The sequence below is a fragment of the Halichondria panicea genome, chromosome 2 (genome assembly GCF_963675165.1).
Source record: "Halichondria panicea chromosome 2, odHalPani1.1, whole genome shotgun sequence".
In the NCBI taxonomy this organism is placed as follows: Eukaryota; Metazoa; Porifera; class Demospongiae; order Suberitida; family Halichondriidae; genus Halichondria; species Halichondria panicea.
The window spans coordinates 8404967-8426524 of record NC_087378.1 but is presented as its reverse complement, the minus strand read 5'-3'; the positions used below and the strand labels follow the sequence as shown (position 1 = coordinate 8426524).

The 21558-nt window shown below is 46.7% G+C and overlaps 9 protein-coding genes across 9 annotated transcripts; 4 read left to right on the top strand and 5 right to left on the bottom strand.

Moving 5' to 3' along the window:
- Positions 1–35: 35 nt before the first annotated feature.
- Positions 36–781, bottom strand: LOC135330849 (uncharacterized). Its single transcript, XM_064525791.1, has 3 exons — positions 496–781; positions 374–448; positions 36–321 (listed from the first exon to the last, which is right to left on the bottom strand). The coding sequence occupies exons 1-3, from the start codon at positions 763–765 to the stop codon at positions 127–129; spliced, it is 540 nt and encodes a 179-aa protein (XP_064381861.1). The 5' UTR covers positions 766–781; the 3' UTR covers positions 36–126.
- On the top strand, positions 774–3216 carry LOC135330828 (thioredoxin domain-containing protein 5 homolog). The gene is made up of 7 exons (XM_064525768.1): positions 774–956; positions 1014–1095; positions 1228–1286; positions 1346–1543; positions 1834–2077; positions 2424–2609; positions 2991–3216. Exons 1-7 carry the CDS (start codon positions 820–822, stop codon positions 3141–3143), a joined length of 1059 nt encoding a protein of 352 aa, XP_064381838.1. The 5' UTR covers positions 774–819; the 3' UTR covers positions 3144–3216.
- Positions 3217–3242: 26 nt separating this feature from the next.
- LOC135330810 (DNA mismatch repair protein Msh6-like) lies at positions 3243–10004 on the bottom strand. Its single transcript, XM_064525748.1, has 24 exons — positions 9801–10004; positions 9341–9729; positions 9235–9289; positions 9078–9170; positions 8748–8899; positions 8374–8432; positions 8241–8306; positions 7896–8023; positions 7681–7843; positions 7540–7638; positions 6721–6845; positions 6215–6277; positions 6046–6148; positions 5809–5971; positions 5583–5744; positions 5282–5528; positions 5113–5228; positions 4954–5067; positions 4823–4894; positions 4541–4772; positions 4300–4477; positions 3846–4000; positions 3461–3660; positions 3243–3409 (listed from the first exon to the last, which is right to left on the bottom strand). Exons 1-24 carry the CDS (start codon positions 9924–9926, stop codon positions 3391–3393), a joined length of 3279 nt encoding a protein of 1092 aa, XP_064381818.1. The 5' UTR covers positions 9927–10004; the 3' UTR covers positions 3243–3390.
- A 43-nt stretch (positions 10005–10047) lies between these two features.
- LOC135330836 (ER membrane protein complex subunit 2-like) lies at positions 10048–11429 on the top strand. Its single transcript, XM_064525778.1, has 9 exons — positions 10048–10231; positions 10278–10342; positions 10395–10480; positions 10532–10675; positions 10729–10788; positions 10834–10915; positions 10964–11074; positions 11128–11232; positions 11279–11429. Exons 1-9 carry the CDS (start codon positions 10054–10056, stop codon positions 11327–11329), a joined length of 882 nt encoding a protein of 293 aa, XP_064381848.1. The 5' UTR covers positions 10048–10053; the 3' UTR covers positions 11330–11429.
- On the bottom strand, positions 11400–12863 carry LOC135330840 (survival of motor neuron-related-splicing factor 30-like). Its single transcript, XM_064525783.1, has 7 exons — positions 12733–12863; positions 12618–12683; positions 12401–12537; positions 11974–12144; positions 11786–11909; positions 11650–11730; positions 11400–11599 (listed from the first exon to the last, which is right to left on the bottom strand). The coding sequence occupies exons 1-7, from the start codon at positions 12808–12810 to the stop codon at positions 11507–11509; spliced, it is 750 nt and encodes a 249-aa protein (XP_064381853.1). The 5' UTR covers positions 12811–12863; the 3' UTR covers positions 11400–11506.
- Positions 12828–17982, top strand: LOC135330819 (mRNA-capping enzyme-like). The gene is made up of 16 exons (XM_064525760.1): positions 12828–13010; positions 13197–13413; positions 13458–13546; positions 13603–13678; positions 13745–13958; positions 14047–14147; positions 14200–14301; positions 15511–15646; positions 15699–15773; positions 15843–15926; positions 15976–16062; positions 16123–16191; positions 16239–16339; positions 17411–17483; positions 17544–17670; positions 17726–17982. Exons 1-16 carry the CDS (start codon positions 12956–12958, stop codon positions 17878–17880), a joined length of 1761 nt encoding a protein of 586 aa, XP_064381830.1. The 5' UTR covers positions 12828–12955; the 3' UTR covers positions 17881–17982.
- On the bottom strand, positions 17979–19224 carry LOC135330838 (33 kDa inner dynein arm light chain, axonemal-like). The gene is made up of 6 exons (XM_064525780.1): positions 19070–19224; positions 18691–19012; positions 18580–18637; positions 18366–18528; positions 18194–18316; positions 17979–18130 (listed from the first exon to the last, which is right to left on the bottom strand). The coding sequence occupies exons 1-6, from the start codon at positions 19160–19162 to the stop codon at positions 18092–18094; spliced, it is 798 nt and encodes a 265-aa protein (XP_064381850.1). The 5' UTR covers positions 19163–19224; the 3' UTR covers positions 17979–18091.
- LOC135330841 (copper chaperone for superoxide dismutase-like) lies at positions 19220–20485 on the top strand. The gene is made up of 6 exons (XM_064525784.1): positions 19220–19359; positions 19405–19477; positions 19525–19668; positions 19777–19969; positions 20016–20174; positions 20224–20485. The coding sequence occupies exons 1-6, from the start codon at positions 19318–19320 to the stop codon at positions 20351–20353; spliced, it is 741 nt and encodes a 246-aa protein (XP_064381854.1). The 5' UTR covers positions 19220–19317; the 3' UTR covers positions 20354–20485.
- LOC135330844 (RAD52 motif-containing protein 1-like) lies at positions 20422–21556 on the bottom strand. Its single transcript, XM_064525787.1, has 4 exons — positions 21359–21556; positions 21112–21234; positions 20832–21054; positions 20422–20709 (listed from the first exon to the last, which is right to left on the bottom strand). The coding sequence occupies exons 1-4, from the start codon at positions 21506–21508 to the stop codon at positions 20525–20527; spliced, it is 681 nt and encodes a 226-aa protein (XP_064381857.1). The 5' UTR covers positions 21509–21556; the 3' UTR covers positions 20422–20524.
- Between the last annotated feature and the right edge of the window lie 2 nt (positions 21557–21558).

Here is a 21558-nt window from a genome sequence, read left to right as displayed (position 1 = left end):
AATAGTTATCATTATGTATGGACAATAATAATATATTGTGTTTTTAGCACTCATTATTTTACATTAAGAAAGAAATTTGCTACAGAAAAGAATTGATTTGCTAACAATTAGATTGTTGAATATTGATCACGGCACTCTAGTGCCTAGTCCATGAGTCCTGATTGTCTGTGTTCTAACTCTCTCTTGTTGTTGCCTCCTTTGCTCAGCTCTCAGTTTACGAGCCGCCTCTCGAGAGCTCTTGACAAGATCGTCACCATCTTGTTCCTCCCATCCACTTGCCAGCTCATCAGACCACACCCCCAAACCACACTCTTCCTCCTCCTGTGCATACATGACGTATGCAGCTAGGTTGTCATACCAACCATACACGTACCTCAACAAAGGCCTCGTCTTGTACAGAGAACTTCCTGAGATCCACTTGTTCCTCTTCTCTCTTAGCAATGCGAATCTACACACGAGCAATATGTGTAACTAGGTACAGAGAATTGTAGTTACCATTGTGGGCTTTTTGAAGACGGGCTGCATGTCACTAAACAGGTCCACCTCTGGTGCCGGTGGTTGACTGGCTTGTTCCTCTTGCGTCTGTAATGGTGGATCATGAGGGATCACCTGGACAGTGAAGGGCTCCCAGTCGCCCCCGCCATCCCACTCTGTATTAGTCCATGGCTCCTCTGCTCCAGACGATGGTGGGACACTAGACTCTGGAGCAGATCGGAACAGAAGATGAGAGATAAGAGAACACAGTCTTCGCAAGAGGCCCAACATTGTTAATTCTATTTAATACCCATTTTTCTAATTAGTGCCCAAGCCTTATCCACCATGACCCCCACACACCTCCTGCTAGTAGCTCTGCTACTCACACTCGCTGCCTCCTCTCCACTAGAGCTGACTGGGGAGACATGGCAAGATACCATTGACAAGGAAAATCCTGTGTTTGTAAAGTTTTATGCTCCTTGGTAAGCCCTAGCCATTCTCTCTAGATTCTGACCCACCACCTATGTGTGTGTGTGTAGGTGTGGACACTGTAAGAACCTTGCTCCTACCTGGGACCAGTTGGCAGACCAATACAAGAGCTCTAACATTGTCATTGCAAAGGTATGCGTGTATTGGTCTATTGACCGGCTTCATAGCCTATGTATGATGTGTCCACTCTCTATGCACGATGTGTCCACTCTCTATGCACGATGTGTCCACTCTCTATGCACGATGTGTCCATTCTCTATGCAGGTTGACTGCACTACACACACAACTGTCTGTGCTGACAATGGGGTCAAAGGTTATCCGACGTGAGTATCTAGTGCACCCCAGTCCCCCCCCCACACACACACACGCTTGCCTTGTATAGCCTCAAGCTGTTCAGGGGAGGGGAAGTGTGGGACCATCGCGGTGCACGTGATCTCAACTCTCTTACAGAGTTCATATCAAGTCATGTCGGAGACACACAGACACAGTCAGTCCAACCCAAAGCACTCACTGATGCAACATTTCCAGACTATACGAGCACAACTCCTGGTCTGCATTTTATCAAGTTCTATGCTCCATGGTAAGTGGCTCTTGTACCACAGTGAGTGCTGACCTATAACTGTGTGTGTGTGTAGGTGTGGTCACTGTATGGGTTAGGGTTAGGGTTACTATAACTGTGTGTGTGTGTAGGTGTGGTCACTGTATGGGTTAGGGTTAGGGTTACTATAACTGTGTGTGTGTGTAGGTATGGTCACTGTCAGAGACTTGCCCCTGTATGGGTTAGGGTTACTATAACTGTGTACACGTGTGTGTAGGTGTGGTCACTGTATGGGTTAGGGTTAGGGTTACTATAACTGTGTGTGTGTGTAGGTGTGGTCACTGTCAGAGACTTGCCCCTGTATGGGAGGAGTTGGCTAGCGAGTATAACAACAACCCATCTGTACACATCAGTAAGGTAGACTGCACACAAGAGACTGGTACATGTGGACAACTGGAGGTCAAAGGTTATCCAACTCTCCTTCTGTTAGTGAATGGTGTGCTGGTGCATAAGTACAGTGGAGGCAGAGACCTTGAGTCCCTCACTAGCTTCATAGTAGACGCTCTTACAACAGAGGTAGGTGGAGCTACATACCATTTCCGATTCTCAAGGTCGGACGTCTAGCTACCCCTGGTTGCTGTTCTAAGATGTTTAGCTATAATACGAATATTTCTTCCTAGGACACAGCATAAGACAAAATTTAAACCAATTTTGTTGGACTATACATTTAACAAATAGCATGATATATGTGTGTTTGCTGTGAGCTGGAAAACAGTTATATATCAAACTGTTTGAGAAATTTGAATTTTTGAAGTTATTATATGAGTCAGCCCCTAGGGTTTCAGTGGACGGATATACACCCAAATTAATTTTTTTATTTCAATCTCCCAAACACACACACACACACACACACTCTGGTCAGGCTCCACAGGTACGGGGGGTAGTGGAACTAACCAAGGAGAGCTTTGGGCCAGCCCTGATCGAGAATCAAGTTGTGTTTGTTAAATTCTACGCTCCCTGGTGTGGCCATTGTAAGAGCTTGGCCCCTGTCTGGGATCAACTGGCAGAGGCTATCCACAGCTCCTTCACTACTGCAATCATTGCCAAGGTTAACAGAGGGGGGGGTGTCTTTCAACAGCCATAACTTGAGTACAGTTGATCCAATGTCAAAAATTTTATGATATTCTGAAAGCTTAGAAAAATACCTTTCAAATGATGTGTTTCAATCCAAAATTTCGTCCATGCCCTAATTTGTCATTTTTCGGCCTCGGACCATGGGCTATAATCCATGGTACGGCTAAATTGGCAAATAATTTTATCTCTCGAATATCAACTTTGATGGTACTATTTTAAAGGTCTCTTTCTAAGCTTTCATAAAATTTTTGATTTTCGATCCACAGAATTCAAGTTATATGGCAGCTGAAAGATTCCCAAATTTAACTCCCCCTCTAGTATGCTAGTCTGTCATCCACTCTCTCTCTCTCTGTAGGTTGATTGCACAGTGGACAAAGAGCTCTGCTCTGAGCACCAAGTACATGGCTACCCGACACTTGTCCTCTTTAAAGATGGGCAAAGATTTGATTATCGTGATGCGAGAGATTTCACTTCGCTACTCAATTTCGTTAAAGACTATAGTAACTGAATTTATTATGCAAGTTTTGCTTTTGCTTGATTTGTACGATTAATGCAATAATGTGTGTTTGGCCTAAATTGAAGTTTTGTATATAAAATAAGTTGTCAATCCAGTACAAATAATTTTTGTTAAATAATAAGATCATGTATTACATGTACAAGGAAGCTAGGGATGAATAACAAATCAATATTGTAATGAGTCAACACAATTGTTAGTAATGATGATTGTTCAGATTAACGATTGTTCAGATTGCTTCTTATGCTGCAAACACTTTCCTGCAGATACAACACTCATGAACACAATAGCTACTGCAGTGACCCGCTTACCTAAATGCCAGTAGGTCATTTGCAGCTCTCTCAAAGTCTGAGGCTTTCTCTCGAGCTAATCGTACAACACCCTCTGGTACACCAGCCATGGTGGCCACATTAAAGCCATAGCTGTGCGGACAGGCCCCACCAACAAACTTGTATAGGAAGGTGACCCTCTCCCCCCCAGCGGCAGTATCGTCAGGTTCAACTAAACAGGACTAGTAGGGGGAGGGTGGGGTTAGTGTATGCAGTGATACTAGAGGCTAGTAGGGGGAGGGTGGGGTTAGTGTATGCAGTGATACTAGAGACTAGTAGGGGGAGGGTGGGGTTAGTGTATGCAGTGATACTAGAGACTAGTAGGGGGAGGGTGGGGTTAGTGTATGCAGTGATACTAGAGGCCTACCATGTGTCCCAGAGTGACATTGGTGGCACTGCCCAACTCCTCCACTAAACTGTGATAGTGTGTAGAGAAGAAGCAACGACAAGCCAGCTCACGAGAAAGACCTTCCAGAACAGCCCAAGCTATGGCCGTGCCATCATATGTAGAGGTTCCTCTACCTATATAGAGAGAGCATGACATTGTAGAGGGGGGGCATGGAACACATTGTAGAAGGGGGGCATGGAACACATTGTAGAGGGGGGGGCATGGAACACATTGTAGAGGGGGGCATACAACACATTGTAGAGGGGGGGCATGGAACACATTGTAGAGGGGGGGCATGGACCACATTGTAGAGGGGGGCATGGAACACATTGTAGAGGGGGGGCATGGATCACATTGTAGAGGGGGGCATGGAACACATTGTAGAGAGGGGGCATGGACCACATTGTAGAGGGGGGCATGATGTGGGGATTACCTAGTTCATCACACAACACAAGAGAGTGTCGGGTGGCGTGTCGCAGGATTGCTGCCGTCTCCTTGAGCTCCACAAAGAAGGTACTCTCTCCTGCAGTGATTCTATCAGAGGCTCCTATTCGTGTGAACACTCTGTCTACTGGACTGAAGCGACAACTGGCAGCAGGCACAAAGCTTCCCTGCATGAGAGGAGGGGGCCAGCTACACACACACTGTGTAGACATGATGGCAGGCATACTCACCATCTGAGCTAGTATGACAATGAGAGCAGTTTGTCTCATGAGTGTGCTCTTGCCTCCCATATTAGGACCAGTCACCACCACACAAGGAGCTGTGTCTATGCTCACATCATTAGGGATAAACTCATTACCAGTGTATGTGGTCAATACACAAGGGTGACGACCTTCCAACACACTCAGGAATGGTCTATCAGATGACACTACTATCTCAGGACGACACATGGCATTGGAGGAGCTGTGGGAGTGGGTGTGGTTATAGTGGGGGAGGGGGCGTGGTTAGCTTACCTATAGTCAGCAATACTTACGAGGGCATCTAGTGTAGACAAACACTCGACAGCAGAACACCACTGCTCAAAGCTACAACAATGTCAGTAGTGTGTGTGTGTGTGTGTGTGTGTGTGTGGGTGTGTCCTCACTGCTGATCAAAGGTGTGGAAGAGAGAGGTCATGTTCTCCTTGAGAGCGGCATCTCTGGCTTCCTCACACTTGACCAGTCTGCCCACTAACTCTTCACTCTCAGCAGTACTGAACCTGTACACACAATCTCACTATATTATAATGATTATACAGTGACACCTCTGATAGCCCTTCCTCTGACCCTTGACCTCGTAGGATGACGGCACATGAGATACCTTGCTCTCTGACACTTCTAGTTGGTAGCGGTTACGCCCACTCTTGACATAAGACATGTACTACAGTGACTGATATCAATGGAGCGTGCTGGTACAAACAATGGAGGGGGTACCTTGATATCAAGATGCTTGCTCTGCTTAGTCAGATAGTGTGCTAGTTGTTCCTCCACACTCTTTATATCAGCTAGTGCCTTGTCATAGTTTTGGTTAAGTCCAGGTGAGGGCACGATCACTCCAGCCTTGAGAGCGTGTGCCTTGTCAAAGCAACGCTGGAAATAACTCAATATCTCATCCAAACAGGGGAAATCCCCTCCAGCATCGCATGGGGTCACTAGTTGCCGTAGCAACGGGGAGCCAAGGCTGGGAGTATAAACACAGTCAGATTAATACACACACAACCTGGTTGCTATGTACTTGTCTAGCTCTGGCTGGAAGAGTGCGGTGATGGCAGTAGCTTTCTCAAAACCTTCCAAGACAGTAATAAAGTCAGCAATCTTAGCCTTGCTATAGATGAGGTGATCATAGAACAGTGCTCGTCTGTCCGGATGGTTGCCAGGGGAACCAAGCATGTGGAACCTGTTGGGTGTACAGTGTTATTAATGAGTGGGCGGTGGTGACCTCTAGTGGACAGTGGACTCACTTCCTGATCTTCCTCTCCAAGTCTGGCAGCTTTGTGAGGATAGCTCTAGTCTCTTTCATGAGGTGGGTGTGGTTAATCAGGTTAGCCACACCCTCTTGTCGAGCACTAATGGCGTCCGGATTACATAGTGGAGCACACGCCCACTCACGAAGCCGACGCTTGCCTGTGAGGGTGTGTGTGTGTGTGTGTGTGTGTGTGTGTGTGTGTGTGTGTGTGTGTGTGCGTGTGTGTGGGTACCGAATGCAGTGACTGTGTGATCTATCCTTTGTAGTAGAGTGCCCGCTGGTTGACCGTGAGTATCTACCACATCAAGATTAGTCAACGCCAGGTCATCTAGGATCTGTGTATGGGGGTGGGGCAAAGTGGGTGGGGCTTAACAAACTGTCAGGTCATGTAATCAACTCACCATCCTTTGGCCTGGAGAGAATGCTGACTCAGCACGGGGGAGCAGATCAGGGGACACATACAACTGCACGAGTGATACCCTGAAGCATGTTATTGTAGCACTACCAAACAGCTACTTGCTCTCAGAACAACGGCAAAGATGCTCTATTTAACTTCAGGTATCTTTTATATTGAGTTGGCTCTGTAACTAGAGTTCTGATGGTCTAAAGTTAATGATTTTCTGATTATTTGAAAGCTTAGAAGGAGCCCGTTCCGATGGTATGCTCAAATCTCAAATTAATTTGGAATGGGCCATAATCTCTAATTTCCGGAAAAATACAAAAGCCCATGGTGTTTTGTCCAATTTAATTTTAAAACATCATCCGAAAGGCCTCTCTCTAAGCTTTCAGAAAATCAGAAAATCAATGTTATTAGACCAACGGAAACTTAGGTTATGGCCGTTCAAAGATGCTCATTTAACGTAGTAAATTGAGGGGGTGGTGATACAGTGAGGGGGGACTAGCTTACCTGGAAGCGATTGAGAGAGAGCAACTCTGTATCAATGTAGGCTCTCTGTAGCTCCCATAGACACGCCCCCAGGGCACTCAGTGCTAGTGTGTAGTCACTGTGAGCCACCTTCTTACCAGGACAGTCTGGGAGGGAGACTACCTTAACGTCACTATTATAGACGGGTAGTAATTTTAGTGTTTTCAGATTTTTCTCTGTTTTTAGGGTACTTCAATTTTGGCGGATTATATATTATAGCAAATCCATTAATAATTATTTGTCAAAAGATGTGTAAAGGTTGAATGGAAAGTTTGGAGTTAGATACAGATGAAAAGGGCTAGCTTGCTTAGCATGTACTCTAAAGTACCGTTTATAATAGTAACATTAAAGTAACACAGTAGTTTGGCAAATAGTTTTAACCAAAGACTATTCTGAGATAAATGAGGGTAGTTGAACATTTTTCAACAGCCATAACTTTAGGTAGTACCGTTGATCCAATGTCAAAAATTTTATGATTTTCTGAAAGCTTGGAAAAAGACCTTTCAAATGATGTGTTTTCATCTAAAAGTTCGTTGAGGCCAGAATTTGTCATTTTTCGCCCTTGGACCATGGGCTATTATCCATGGTGTGGCGAAATTGGCAAATAGTTTTATCGCTCAAAATGGAACTTTAATGACACCATTTGAAAGGTCTCTTTCTAAGCTTTCAGAAAATCAGAAAATCGTTTAAATTGGATCCACGATGCTCAAGTTATGGCAGCTGAAAAAGTCCCTGAACTTTAAACCAAAGATCGTACTATCCTGAGATTAAACGTTGGCTCTCTATTAGCATGGCACACACCTTTAACTAGCATAGTGTCCAACACTTGAGGCCATGTGTGACATCCTAGGTGACCAGTCAGAGCCTCCAGTGTGGTCTCTGCCGTCCAGAACTCTGCACCTGTACACAGATATATGCTAGTGGGTGGGTGGGTGGTCTTACTGTGTGCTAGCTGCTCTTTGAAAGTGCCTGCCAAGCTTTGCTTGAGAATACTGGCTGTCCTCTGTGACCTCTGACCTCTCTCAGTCATGACGTGGGCAGGAGGATGGTGTGCAATGAGAGTACGCAGTCTAGATCCACTCTGATCATCAGGGAACTGACCCAACTGTGTGTGGGAGGGAGTCACTACACACACACCCACACCCACACACACTCACATGAAAGGTGCCCAGTGAGGTGTCTATAAAGCACACTCCATACACAGAGCCCTCCTCTTTAATGGCCATCAGGTAGAGACTGGCTGCATCATGTCTGTCATAGTCTTGGTACAGGGGAACCTGAGTCCCTGCAGTGGAGGAAGGCAAAGACTAGGGGAGGTGGTCTATAGCATATGGACATGTACAGACTAGGGGAGGTAGTCTATAGCGTATGGACATGTACAGACTAGGGGAGGTAGTCTATAGCGTATGGACATGTACAGACTAGGGGGAGGTGGTCTATAGCGTATGGACATGTACAGACTAGGGGGAGGTGGTCTATAGCGTATAGGGACATATACTCACCTCTAGTTACTACAGAGCAGACCTCACGATGAACAACCTTGTCAAACTTTGTCACTTTCTGAGTACCTGTATATATATATGCGTGTGTGTATGAGACTCACACACACACACACACATCCCTATAGCCACTCACTCTCTCTTATCCTCTTCTCCATCATGGCAGGGTTCTCCGTCTGCTCCACTCGAGCAACTCTGCATGGAAGAACAATACAACCAATAGTGACACATGCACACACTCACTGGTATCCCTAATAGTGACACATGTACACACTCACTGGTATCCCTAATAGTGACACATGTACACACTCACTGGTATCCCTAATAGTGACACATGTACACACTCACTGGGACACATGTACACACTCACTGGTATCCCTAATAGTGACACATGTACACACTCACTGGTATCCCTAATAGTGACACATGTACACACTCACTGGTATCCCTAATAGTGACACATGTACACACTCACTGGTATCCCTAATAGTGACACATGTACACACTCACTTGTATCCCTTCTGGACTAGTATTTGTGAGTACTTGCGGAAGCCCAGCTCAGGGAAGCCACAGTGAGCCATGGCTCCCTTCATGAAGACGAGACCACACTCTCTCACTCCTACCACTGCATCCATGTGATACAACTCATAGAACTTGCCCACCTGGACAGATGAGAGGACACCATCATGTGGACAGATGAGAGGACATCATCATGTGTACTCATGTACACTGCTATATTAACGATGTATTACCAATCAATTATGCTTTTTTCTTCAAAATTGTGGGCCCAAATTAATCGTTAATTTCAGCACACGATTCAGTTAGTGAGACTGTGTTCACCTTGAACATAAGAATGGTGTCAAAGTGTGTCTTCTTGATATCCCACCATTGTCGCTGTGCTGGTGTCTGATTGTCCAGGAAACCTCGCAGCACCTAGGGGAGCAAATGAGTGGGTGGGCGAGTGAGTGGGTGGGATCAATGTTGTACATGTACGTACCTGTAGAGTCTTGGGATTGTAGTCAGGGTGGCTCTTGAGATGTCCACTGCCATCACTGCAGGGTGGGGGAATTATGATGAGAGGTCACGAACCCTGACACACTTACCGAACCTTGTCCTCTTGCAACCACTCTATGCTCTCGTGTGAGAATGAACTGACCTCACTCTGCGCTAGGGTCTTGGATGTGTGAGGTGTGAGGGGTGTGGAGGGTGTGAGGGACGGCTGTGACAGTGTGTGTGGTGTAGACGGTGTGAGGGAGGTCCTCGAAGCATTCAGACAACGCTTCTTTGGAGTGACATCTAAACCATCATCAACGGCAAATGTTGACCTCTTTGCTGAACCCTTGGACGATGTCTCCACAGGATTGACCTCTGACTTCTTCACTGTGGATGATGTCCTCCCGGCAGGATTGGTACGTCTCTTCTTTGGTGTAATATCATCGATAGAGCTCTTAGAGACTCTAGGAGACTTGTGTGGAGTGAGGTCAGATGGTATCTAGAGAGAGAGGATGACAATCTCTTATTAATATAGTGTCTATCAGTCAATGTGCAATAATGTGCAGGTACCTTGCTGGTGCTAGGCTCTCCCACACTGTCCAGAGAGCGCTGCCTCTTCCTAATAGCACTGGTAGAGGAAGAGGGAGTCTTGGGGGACTTGTTCAGAGGCTTGAAGAATGCGTGGAGGGTACTCATAACTATCGCGGGGCTACGTCGCAACAGCAGTGTGGAACGTCTTCCTTCTCTGCAGCCAAGTACTCCACGTGGGTGGGTGGTATATTTACCTTAGCGATCCCTTACCAGACAGTATGGTAAAGGATCGATGAAGCCTAAAAGTAAATCTACTCTCGTGGCAGAAATGGAGAGTGTAGGAGAGACAGTTAGTGTAAGTGAGGCGAGGGAGACGCTGCGGAGCTGGAGAGAGGAGGGAGTACGCAAGAGTACTCAATGCCTTCAGTTGGGACAGCTTCTGCTCAGATCAGCCAGTCTAGGATCAGAGGGTAAGAGATACTGAGACCTCACACACGCTAACTAGTGTACATACAGAGTGGGAGATCCATGAACAAGTGGTGGTGGCTGCCCTGGACACTGGGGACTTGGACACCGCTCAGGTACACACACACACACTCCTACTGGCTGACTTCTCATCATCACTGTGTATAGCGTTCACTGGAAGCTCTCAGGAAGCAGTTCCCGGGTAGTCTGCGTGTGAAGCGTTTAGAGGGAATGTGTTTGGAGGGCAGTGGAAGGTAAGGCACTCCTTGCACATTGACTAGTGTAGAGCACACATACATACATAGATTGGAGGAGGCCCTGTCACTGTACGAGGAAGCTTTGGACAGCCACCCAAATAGTGTCGGGATATGGAAGAGAAAGGTGGCCATCTTAAGAGCTCAAGGGAGTACAACTGAGGCCATTAGGGAACTGACTGCTCTCCTGGAAGTGTACGCATATCATGCGATTCATACCATCACTCACTGTGTGTGTGTGTGTGTAGGTTCATGACAGACAAGGAGGCATGGTTGGAGCTGGCTGACCTCTATACTCTGGCAAACAAGTAAGTCAGTGTGTGCTCTGTTATAGTGTGTGTACTTCTCTGCAGCTACTCTAAAGCAGCATTTTGTTTGGAGGAGCTTATTCTGTTTCATCCTCACCACCATCTACACCACCAGAGATACGCTGAGGTTTGTGTGTCTATTCATGGTACCATTGTTCACGCTACGTGTGTGTAGGTGTGCTATAGTCTGGGAACAACTGAAGGCTTGGAGTTATCACGTAAGCACTTTGCCACTGCCCTACAACTCAACCCTGACAATGTGAGAGCTCTCTACGGCTTCTGCTGGGTAAGTGATTGCACCCGCCCACACACACACACACACACACACACACCATGCAGGTAAGCTACTCGTCCAACAGTCAGAAGAAGCCAGCTGAGGTCAAGTCTCGAAACACTCGCTACATTGATTGGGCAAAAACACAACTCAAACTAAAGTATCAGACTGTGAGTATATAGTGTTGTGTTTCCATGGCAACACTCCCCCTCTCAGGGTAATGGACAACTGAGGATTGTAGAGAAAATGCTGGACTCTCTCAAATAGAACATCTGTATAATTATAGGGTGACTAACTATTATATATAGTCATGTAATGTCATGCATGCATAACTGCATTTTGTTTGATGAAATTATTGTCAATTCAACCACAGAGTATAATATAACAGAGGAAGATTCAACAACACATTATTATGACAAGTGCAGTGTATTACAGATAGTGACACTATGATTGATCTTGTTTGAGTGATGAGTTCTTTGTTCTGCTGGAGAAGTCAGTCATTCCCTTACCCCCCACATTGCATGTACCCACCCCCACCTACACAGGGGTCAAAGGTGAACACACTACAGTACATGCTGTGTTCATACCTTCCCCTCCAGAGAATCAGGGACTGCAAAGATGCTCTTCCTCTGTTTGGCATTTAATGGACCACTCCGGGACTTTGAAGACTGTGGGGGGTAGTAAGGAGCAGGTGGGGGGGGGGGTCATTACGATAACTGGTACCTTTTGACTAAATGACTTCCAACGTCCTTTCTCATGCTCTCTAAACTCCTCCACTTCGTTCATTTTCTCCTTTTTCTTTGCTGCCTTCTTTTTCTTGTACTCTCGTATCTCTGCCCTCTTTTCTCTGCACACAATCCACTCATCACACACACACACACCATCCACTCATCACACACACGCCCACTCACTTTGCATTTGGCTTGACAACTTTCTTAGTCTGTTTGTCAGCTGGTTCCTCTTTCCAGGTGAGAGGTCGAAGTTCACTGAGTCTGACAAATATGGTGGTACCATAACCATCAAAGCGTACACTAGCTGTCGCCCCATCTCCAGACAACACCTCCACCAGAGCACCATAGTACCTGTAGATAAGGGGGGGTAATGAACACCATAGTAGAGGGGGGGGGTAATGAACACCATAGTAGAGGGGGGGGTAATGAACACCATAGTAGGGGGGGGGGGTAATGAACACCATAGTAGAGGGGGGGGGGGGGTAATGAACACCATAGTAGAGGGGGGGGTAATGAACACCATAGTAGGGGGGGGGGGTAATGAACACCATAGTAGAGGGGAGGGGGTAATGAACACCATAGTAGAGGGGGGGGGGGCCTCACTCACTTTCCATTATCTGGCCAGGCTGCTTTAACACGATCTCCCTGTTTCCATTGGTAGACAGATGATGATGGATGATGGTCTTGTGGCGGCTTTGGTGCAGGGGCCAACTCGAGCAGATCTAATGTCAGCTTCTTGACATCCTATATTGAGAATGTATGACACTGTGGGGGGTAATTACCTAGCTCTGTATGCCACTGTGGGGGGTAATTACCAAACTCACCAGGAGGTCATTCTTGAGCTTGAGGAGCTCCTCATTATCAGGGTCATTGGTGAGGGCGGCCTCTACCTGAATCACACACTAAGAGTACAGCACTACTATATTATTATGAGCTTACCTGGTCCAACTGCGCTTCATGGTTGGCAAGATCATCTGTTAGTTGCTTTCTGTTGGGAGCTGCACTCGGAGTAGCCATTACCAGTTGAAATAGCTTTAACAAAGATGAACTTTAACCTATGAGTGAGCATTAGTTGGAATAAATGGGCTCTAATTAGAGAATACTCTAAACACAGAAGATTGCTAGCCATTGATAGAGTACACCATACAGCGAGAGTCACGGAATGTCTATACCTCAGAGGTGGCTCCACTGTCCTAGGAAGGGTCAGGTTATTGCAGGTGAGCTGTTAGCCTGTGCAAGGTATCCCCTACACACACACACCACCATTTGTAGGCATCCCCTACACACACACACACACACACCACCATTTGTAGGCATCCCCTACACACACATACACACCACCATTGTTATACTGTAGCCATCCCCTACACACACACACACACATCACCATTGCTATACTGTAGGCAAGTTCCTGCCCTTCAAGACGCCCCTCTCATCTCAGTATGATGGAGAGGTGCCAGAAGAGGACAGGTTTGGAGTGCCTATGTTAGTCCTGTACACACAAGCCCTGGGACTGCGTATGGGGCTTGTGATAGACCTCACTAAGACTGATCGCTATTATGACAAGAGACAGTTGACTAGTGAGAATGCTATTGGACACTACAAGCTTCAGTGTGAGGGGTGAGTGGGCGGGTGTATGGAGCATGTGACACACACACTTGTAGGTTTGGGGAAACCCCCACTTCAGAGCAAGTTGATGAGTTTAAGAGAGTTTGCTCTCATTTCTTCACTCAACATCCTGGAGAGATTATAGGTAGGTAGCGGATATAGTGTAGTTGTCATAGTAACTGAGTAACTGTCCACCTTCAGGTGTCCACTGTACCCATGGTTACAATCGTACCGGCTTCCTCATCTCAGCCTTCCTTATAGAGACAGAGGATTGGGGGTGAGGGTGTGTGTGTGGGCGTGGTGTACGTGTGTACGTGTGTGTATTCACTTCCCTTGTGTCTAGACTGGAGGCTGCCATGGCAACCTTTATAAAGGCGCGTCCCCCTGGGATTTACAAACAAGAGTATCTGGATGAGTTATCACGACGGTATGGTGGAGGAGAGAGTATGCCAGCCCCCCCTCGTCCAGCCTGGTGTCAGGAAGAGAGTGAGGGTGACATAGCAGGAGCAATGGAGAGTGGTGGTAGTAAGAAGAGAAGGAGGGAACAACAGAATGATGTGAGTCACAGTATAAGCATGATCCAACCAACCCATGCATTGTGAGTATAAGCATGCTCCAACCAACCCATGCATTGTTGCTGTGTAGAATGCTCACTTCATGGAGGGCGTACAAGGAACAGTGTTTGTGGGTCCTCCAATAAGAGAGGATATACAGCAACTGTGTCAGTTTGCTCTCAAGTGGGAGGGGTGAGAATGGATCATGATCATAGAGCTCTGCTTACAATACTGGTACCCACAGAGCTGGGTTCCCTGGATCTCAGCCAGTCTCCATGGACGTGCAGAACATCTCACTCTTGCATGAGAAGACTTATAGAGTCTCATGGAAGGCTGATGGAACAAGGTGGGTGTGAGTGGGAGGAGGTGTGTTAGTAGTGGAGTGGGAGGGTGTGTGTTAGTAGTGGAGTGGGAGTGGGAGGTGTGTTAGTAGTGGAGTGGGAGGGTGTGTTAGTAGTGGAGTGGGAGGGTGTGTGTTAGTAGTGGAGTGGGAGGGTGTGTGTTAGTAGTGGAGTGGGAGGGTGTGTGTTAGTAGTGGAGTGGGAGTGGGAGGTGTGTTAGTAGTGGAGTGGGAGTGGGAGGGGGTGTGTTAGTAGTGGAGTGGGAGGGTGTGTGTTAGTAGTGGAGTGGGAGGGTGTGTGTTAGTAGTGGAGTGGGAGGGAGTGTGTTAGTAGTGGAGTGGGAGTGTGTGTTAGTAGTGGAGTGGGAGGGTGTGTGTTAGTAGTGGAGTGGGAGGAGGGTGTTAGTAGTGGAGTGTGAGTGGGAGGGTGTGTGTTAGTAGTGGAGTGGGAGGGTGTGTGTTAGTAGTGGAGTGGGAGGGGGGTGTTAGTAGTGGAGTGTGAGTGGGAGGGTGTGTGTTAGTAGTGGAGTGGGAGGGTGTGTGTTAGTAGTGTAGTGGGAGGGGGGATGTTAGTAGTGGAGTGGGAGGGTGTGTGTTAGTAGTGGAGTGGGAGGGTGTGTGTTAGTAGTGGAGTGTGAGTGGGAGGGTGTGTGTTAGTAGTGAAGTGGGAGGGGGGGTGTTAGTAGTGGAGTGGGAGGGTGTGTGTTAGTAGTGGAGTGGGAGGGGGGTGTTAGTAGTGGAGTGTGAGTGGGAGGGTGTGTGTTAGTAGTGGAGTGTGAGTGGGAGGGGGGTGTTAGTAGTGGAGTGGGAGGGTGTGTGTTAGTAGTGGAGTGGGAGGGTGTGTGTTAGTAGTGGAGTGGGAGGGGGGTGTTAGTAGTGGAGTGTGAGTGGGAGGGTGTGTGTTAGTAGTGGAGTGGGAGGGTGTGTGTTAGTAGTGGAGTGGGAGGGTGTGTGTTAGTAGTGGAGTGGGAGGGGGGTGTTAGTAGTGGAGTGTGAGTGGGAGGGTGTGTGTTAGTAGTGGAGTGGGAGGGTGTGTGTTAGTAGTGTAGTGGGAGGGGGGGTGTTAGTAGTGGAGTGGGAGGGTGTGTGTTAGTAGTGGAGTGGGAGGGGGGGTGTTAGTAGTGGAGTGGGAGTGGGAGGTGTGTTAGTAGTGGAGTGGGAGGGTGTGTGTTAGTAGTGGAGTGTGAGTGGGAGGGTGTGTGTTTGTACTTGCAGGTACATGATGTATGTTCGTGGTCAAGGGGCAGTGTACATGTTGGATCGTGACAATGCTGTGTTTCAAGTGCCTCAACTCTCCTTTCCCTCACGAGGGAGACAAGGAGAGCATGTTAAAGACACACTCATGGATGGGGTCAGTTAATGGCCTCTTAATGCATACATGTGATGATTGTTTGTCTGCTCAGGAGATGGTACTAGACAAGGACAATGGTGGAGCTGTGCGACCTCGCTACCTCATCTATGATATCATACAGTTTGAGGTTTGTGTGTGTGTGCGTGTGCGTGTGTGTACTTGTGTCAGCTCCCCCTCTGCCCACACACACACACAGGGCAATACTGAGGTGGGACTGTCTGATCACAAAGTGCGAATGTCGTGCATTAACAAGGAGATCATTGAACCCAGAGAGGCTGCAGTGAGTACATACAACCACAGTGCCTGTGTAACCCCTCCCCCTCCTGTAGGCACGGCAAGGCTCTCTATGCAAGACATCTGAACCATTTAGTGTCAGGGCAAAGATGTTCTGGGATGTGTCTGTGGAGACTATGCAGGTTCACGCTATCTCCTCCTCTCTTAACCATCAGTCACTGTGTGTGTGTGTGTGTGTTTAGATGCTGGAGAAGTTTGTCAAGACTCTGAGTCATGAGAGTGATGGATTCATATTCTCTCCTGGCACTGATGTAAGCAGTACTACTTTATTGTCACCGTTTGTATTCCTCCACTCCAGCCATATGTAGCTGGTCAGTGTAGAGACATACTCAAGTGGAAGCCAGCAGACCTCAATACAGTGGACTTTAGGCTGGCCATTGTGAAGAGACAACAGCTGGGGTAACGTGTGTGTGTGTGTGTGTGTGTTCGAGGTTTCAAGATAAAATTATAAGAAAATAATAAATAACTTTTGGGTGGAATTGTGTCCACTGCTCATATTACTAACTCAAACGGGATGCTCGCTTAATTTACTTTTCAATCATATTGACATCTGATGTTTATTTTATTCCAGAGGTATGTACATATTAGTTTGTTATGTTCTATTGTTGTATGCCAAGACCTCTACTATTGTACATAGTTACGTGTGGACATTATAGGGCGGGGAAATAGGTATTTAGAGCCTTAATTAGGGAACCTTTTAGGAGGGTAACTAGAAACACACACAGCAAAGGATAATCAAAAGAGAAGACACACAAACAAACCAAAAACATTTTTTTTTTTTAAATAAGATACAGTCAGCCGCTCGACCTTGAGAATCGAGAATGGGGAATTAAAGATCTTTGATGACGTCAACTCTCTTCCCTCGACTGACCGTATATTCACAGTTGTATTAGTACACTAATTACACATTGAGTACCTCAAGTATGGACAGTATGGGGGTATATTATAGACGTATAGGGGGAGAACAGATATTCTTGGGTTTATGCATGTAATTCGTAATTTGGTACCCGTATCGGGGTCTCCCATATTTTATTTCTATATAGAATATGTATATGACAGTTGATAAACTTATAGTGTGCCAACTAGCAGCCAGTACTAAGCGTGGGTGTTAATTAAAGCCAGCAACATACATTGTAGGTATTGTATTTGTTATAAGTAGCTTACTTTATTTTCTTTCTCATGAAGCTTTGCCATGTGTTTTCTAACTGCTGATGTTCATGTGATCTATGACTGTGATTTGGTTGGCTGTTCACTGTTTTATGTTTGTGGTTTGTCATGGTGGGCCTAGTACCCCATGCTATTATTTGATTAGGTGTTGAAGATCAACCTCTAGTTTGAACATTAACCTCTGATTTGAATTCTTAGAGTTAGGTCCAGGCATTAGTCAAAATAAGTGTGTGTGTGTGTGTGTGGGTGTGTGGGTGTGTGGGTGTGTGTGTGTGTGTGTGTGTGCTTTGATTGTACCTGCAGGGAGCTGCCTACCAAGGTGGGCCAATTGTTTGTGGGTGGCTACAGAGAACCATTCTCAACCATTGACCTCAAAGTAAGTAAGACTACCATCACCTGTACTGTGCGTGTGAGTGAGTGTGTCCCCTCTTTACAGTTAAACAAAGAAGCTGCGTCTCTGAATGGCCGCATTATCGAGTGTTCGTGGGACCCACATTCTGGCTGGCACTTTATGAGAGTGAGGGAGGACAAGAGCTTCCCTAACAGTGTCACTACAGCCAGGAGTAAGTCAGCCCCTAGCTGTCATTAAGGATGATCATAATTATTCCTTGCCTGCAGGTGTTGTACAGTCCATCCGCCAGCCAGTGACCAAGGATTGGTTGATGAATATCATTAAAAAGATCCCCTCTTCCCTACGACCTAGCAGCAAGGACTCTGACCTTATGCCTCCTCCAAGGACACGCCCACAAAGACCACCCTCCACCTCAAATTGACTGACTCTTAATTATAGCACATGCACTACACCACATTGTAGCAGTCTTATTGTTGTTTGTTCATGCGTATAATAATTATTGTATATACTTTATTCACGTGAATTAACAATAATAATAATCCATCACAATTGCATGAGACATTCAATCAATGTAATAAGGTAGTGTAATGTTCAGCTAATATTAATGTAGTGTGGCTGGTATTGTTCAATAGTTACTTCTTCTGAGGAGCAATGATGCCTTCCAGTTGTGCCTATAATTATATAGAGAGAGAGAGAGAACAGTGACACCAGGAGTATGAGAGCTAGCTAGTTACCTTGAGTTGTTGGTTGGTCTTCTTGAGGGCTTGTATCTCTTCCTGATGCTTCTTCTCTTCAACCTGCCTCTTCTCACTCTCTCTCTTCTCAACAGCGTCACACTTGCTCTTGAGTTCCATTACCTAAAGGGAAGGAGGGGTAATATTGATATTAGCACATTACCTAACAAACCTGTTTCTCAAGATCATTCTGTTCACCATTGAGTGACTCAATGGTTTGCTCCATGTCAGTCTTGCCTTGTTCAGACATGAGGCTTTTACGCATACCAAATGCCACACTGCTCTCATACAGTGTCTGGTAGGCTGCTATGGTCATCCTGATCTCATCTCGTACCCTACACACACACACATGAGGTAACCTGGTGTCTACTAGTCATTGCTCTCACCTCAACAAGAGCAGTCCTCTCTCAGCACACTCTATAGTGATCTGTCTAATCATCTCATCTATATAAGGTACACTACATGCAATGTCTGTTAGTGAGCACACACACACTAACCAAAGCATTGAGAGTACAGCTCTCTCCTCACTGGACATATGCCTGTCTCTCTGGCCTGTCTCTGCTGTAGTCGTGTGTCCAACTGTTCCTGTAGATTAATGACATCTAGTCTTGTGGCCGGAGTACTGGAGACACTCTGCACCCAGAGCTGCCCACTCTCTGACCACTCACGAGGGGGAAGAATTGAGTTGAGGATTTCTTCTGTTTTCTGATCTTTCTGAGATTCTGCTGGCGGCATTTTTCCCTTTGGTGGACTTGGTACAGGCCCACCACTGCCCATGACAGCTACTGTTGCATGCTGACTAGTCTTGGGTGTGCGTACCTGAACACAAGGGAGGTACTAGGGAGTGAAGGTGGCTACTAGTGTGTGAGGGAGTACCTTTGATCGCCTGTCTGTGTTACTGCTGACCAGTAGAGGATTGTCATACTTGACAAGGGACGCGGTGGGGGGAATCAAACTCATCTCTTGCATAGGCTTTCTTTATCACCATGGAAACTGTACTTTTTTATCTAATAGAAGCACATTAATTTATTATAATTGGTAGAGGTCGTCATCTTCATAAACAATAAACACCTCGTGGAAACTAAAATTATTTTTTCCATCCACAAGTACATAGCGTATTAGCTATGTCTGCAGAGCCGGGTGATACTACAGCAGTGTTCTCCAAGGTGATTCCTGTCTCCCTGACTATTGATTATTGTCTTGTACTATAGATGGAGTTTGCTGTTCAGATGACGTGTGAGGCTTGTGCCCAACTAGTGTACTCCAAGCTCAACCCAGTAGCTGGTGAGTTGCCACACACCGCACACACCCTCACATCTCACACATGACAGGTGTTCGGAGTGTGTATGTGGATGTATCTAATGAGTTGGTCTTGGTGGAGAGTTGTCTACTCTCGTGTAGAGTGCAGGCCCTACTGGAGGAGACAGGACGTCTGGTAGTCTTCAGGGGATTCGGAGGAACTGGAACTGGACAAAGTAAGTTTCACTAATTATTAATTGGAGTTCGCTTTTTTGTCTACTGTATATACAATCATACTGCATTGTTACCCCCCCCCTCCCCCCCCCTCCCCCCCTCCCCCCTAGACAGTAGCCCTCCCTCTCATCATGGAGCGGCTGTGGTGGCCCTCAGAGGAGTGTGTGAGAGTGTGGGACTAGTGAGGATGGTGCAGGTGACCAAGGAGACTTGTCTGATTGAGGCCACTATTGATGGACTGGTTACAATGCCCCACCAGATATCAGTACACCAGTATGGAGACATGTCAGAGGGTGGACACAGGTACAGGTATATATGCTGACACTACACATCTCCCACCCTCATACAGTTGTGGGGAGGTGGTCCCTGGTGGAGAGCTGGGGAGTGTGACACCTGATGACACTGGGAGAGCCACTCTGCACACCACTTCAGCCACACTCAAGGTCTGGGATCTGATAGGACGCTCTGTGGTGGTCTACTGTGTACAGGAGGATGGTTCCTTTGAGTGGTGAGTGTGTGTATGTGTGGACCTGTGTGTACTACCCAGTCATGCACAGGGTGCTCAGTGGAGTGGTGGCAAGGTCAGCAGGTCTCTTCCAAAACACCAAGACACTCTGCACTTGTGAAGGAGTCACTATCTGGGACGAGGCTAGGAAAGCAAAACAATCAACAAACAATCATGTGTAGTTTTGTGTACAGTATTATTTTTATCTTGATATTAGAGGCTATACTGGTTTCTTACTGGTGTTTCATGATGAGGGTTCAATTTAAATAATTTTTGTATATACGTGATGAGGAATAAGAATCCATGCACTGTCACTGTGATAAATAATGTGATTGGGTGGCAAGTGGACACAGTTATGAACATGACTGGGGTTGTTCATGATTGGGTGGCAAGTGTTCGTGTTGAAGGGTCTTGACAGCAGCCATCTTCTCCCCTGGCTGGACAACACAAAGCACCAGTCGAGAGAACGCATCCGCACAAGCTCTGTTGACCGACACTTTCTGAGCCCCTCCCTCCAACACTCTCCCTGTGCCTGTACCTGTGCGGGGGAGGGAGCATGAAGTATGGGCTGTGCATAATAATTATCGATTGGGCCCTAAAATTAATTGCTGCTATATCCCAGTTCAGTTACAATTTACAATTCATGTGAAACGTATGTACCATCTTTATTTTCCCTGGAGATGGTTCCTGTGCCTCTACTCTCTACATCCCATGTCCTCACACGTACAGAAGCCTGGCACATCCACTCCTCATCAGAGCTGGTGAGTGAAGTGATGCTAGAGCTCCATCCATTGAAGCCCAGGTAATGGTTGGCTAGGGCCACACAGTCACTGATGTGGAGGGGAGATATTGGACCTACTGCACGCTCTCTACAGCACACCACCTGAGGAAGGAGAGGAGGATAAGAAGTTGGTAGACACACTTACATAAACACCATTACCCTGAGTGTGTGCCCTGCCAGGATCAACTGCTTGTCAAGGCATCGCTGAGCAGAGCTGCAAGAGTACGAAGAGTAGAAGCTAACAAACCCGTACTTGTGATCTCCTTTGTCAGGAATGGTAATCTATGAAGACAGTAGAGTCCATTGTTAACAAGGCACACACTATCATTCAAGCATCAGTCCACAGCATGTAATAATTATGACTCATGATGGTGGTATTGGTACTGGTGTGTGTGTGTGTGTGTACTTTATGAACTAGCCCAAACTGAGAGAAGGCTGAGTGCAGGGAGGCCCACAACTCATCACTGGATACTTCTGAGGGCAGGTTGGACACAAACAAGCTCTGGTCACTCCTCTGTGGACGCTGAAAGCGAATCACATCTACCACACAAGACATCTTCTCTGCATTTAGCCATTGGCATCACTTGTATAGTTGTCGACCCTTTA

Coding starts and splice junctions, on each gene's coding strand:
- LOC135330836 (XM_064525778.1), top strand. CDS start 10,054: ATGAAGCCTAAAAGTAAATCTACTCTCGTGGCAGAAATGGAGAGTGTA. Junction 10,343..10,394: donor GGGACTTGGACACCGCTCAG/GTACACACACAC, acceptor CACTGTGTATAG/CGTTCACTGGAAGCTCTCAG. Junction 11,075..11,127: donor CTCTCTACGGCTTCTGCTGG/GTAAGTGATTGC, acceptor CACACCATGCAG/GTAAGCTACTCGTCCAACAG.
- LOC135330838 (XM_064525780.1), bottom strand. CDS start 19,162: ATGCAAGAGATGAGTTTGATTCCCCCCACCGCGTCCCTTGTCAAGTAT. Junction 19,013..19,069: donor ACACAGACAGGCGATCAAAG/GTACTCCCTCAC, acceptor CCTTGTGTTCAG/GTACGCACACCCAAGACTAG. Junction 18,529..18,579: donor AGAGGACTGCTCTTGTTGAG/GTGAGAGCAATG, acceptor GTGTGTGTGTAG/GGTACGAGATGAGATCAGGA.
- LOC135330828 (XM_064525768.1), top strand. CDS start 820: ATGACCCCCACACACCTCCTGCTAGTAGCTCTGCTACTCACACTCGCT. Junction 1,096..1,227: donor CTAACATTGTCATTGCAAAG/GTATGCGTGTAT, acceptor TTCTCTATGCAG/GTTGACTGCACTACACACAC. Junction 1,544..1,833: donor ATCAAGTTCTATGCTCCATG/GTAAGTGGCTCT, acceptor GTGTGTGTGTAG/GTGTGGTCACTGTCAGAGAC.
- LOC135330819 (XM_064525760.1), top strand. CDS start 12,956: ATGTCTATACCTCAGAGGTGGCTCCACTGTCCTAGGAAGGGTCAGGTT. Junction 13,414..13,457: donor TACAAGCTTCAGTGTGAGGG/GTGAGTGGGCGG, acceptor ACACACTTGTAG/GTTTGGGGAAACCCCCACTT. Junction 14,302..15,510: donor TGGAAGGCTGATGGAACAAG/GTGGGTGTGAGT, acceptor TTGTACTTGCAG/GTACATGATGTATGTTCGTG.
- LOC135330849 (XM_064525791.1), bottom strand. CDS start 765: ATGTTGGGCCTCTTGCGAAGACTGTGTTCTCTTATCTCTCATCTTCTG. Junction 449..495: donor TCTTCAAAAAGCCCACAATG/GTAACTACAATT, acceptor GCTCGTGTGTAG/ATTCGCATTGCTAAGAGAGA. Junction 322..373: donor AAGACGAGGCCTTTGTTGAG/GTACGTGTATGG, acceptor ATGTATGCACAG/GAGGAGGAAGAGTGTGGTTT.
- LOC135330841 (XM_064525784.1), top strand. CDS start 19,318: ATGTCTGCAGAGCCGGGTGATACTACAGCAGTGTTCTCCAAG. Junction 19,669..19,776: donor AGGAACTGGAACTGGACAAA/GTAAGTTTCACT, acceptor CCTCCCCCCTAG/ACAGTAGCCCTCCCTCTCAT. Junction 20,175..20,223: donor GAGGATGGTTCCTTTGAGTG/GTGAGTGTGTGT, acceptor AGTCATGCACAG/GGTGCTCAGTGGAGTGGTGG.
- LOC135330844 (XM_064525787.1), bottom strand. CDS start 21,508: ATGTCTTGTGTGGTAGATGTGATTCGCTTTCAGCGTCCACAGAGGAGT. Junction 21,235..21,358: donor AGTTTGGGCTAGTTCATAAA/GTACACACACAC, acceptor CTGTCTTCATAG/ATTACCATTCCTGACAAAGG. Junction 21,055..21,111: donor TGGCAGGGCACACACTCAGG/GTAATGGTGTTT, acceptor CTCCTTCCTCAG/GTGGTGTGCTGTAGAGAGCG.
- LOC135330810 (XM_064525748.1), bottom strand. CDS start 9,926: ATGAGTACCCTCCACGCATTCTTCAAGCCTCTGAACAAGTCCCCCAAG. Junction 6,846..7,539: donor GGACACTATGCTAGTTAAAG/GTGTGTGCCATG, acceptor TCTCCCTCCCAG/ACTGTCCTGGTAAGAAGGTG. Junction 5,745..5,808: donor TTGGAGAGGAAGATCAGGAA/GTGAGTCCACTG, acceptor TACACCCAACAG/GTTCCACATGCTTGGTTCCC.
- LOC135330840 (XM_064525783.1), bottom strand. CDS start 12,810: ATGGCTACTCCGAGTGCAGCTCCCAACAGAAAGCAACTAACAGATGAT. Junction 11,910..11,973: donor GTTGTCAAGCCAAATGCAAA/GTGAGTGGGCGT, acceptor GATTGTGTGCAG/AGAAAAGAGGGCAGAGATAC. Junction 11,731..11,785: donor GGAAGTCATTTAGTCAAAAG/GTACCAGTTATC, acceptor TACCCCCCACAG/TCTTCAAAGTCCCGGAGTGG.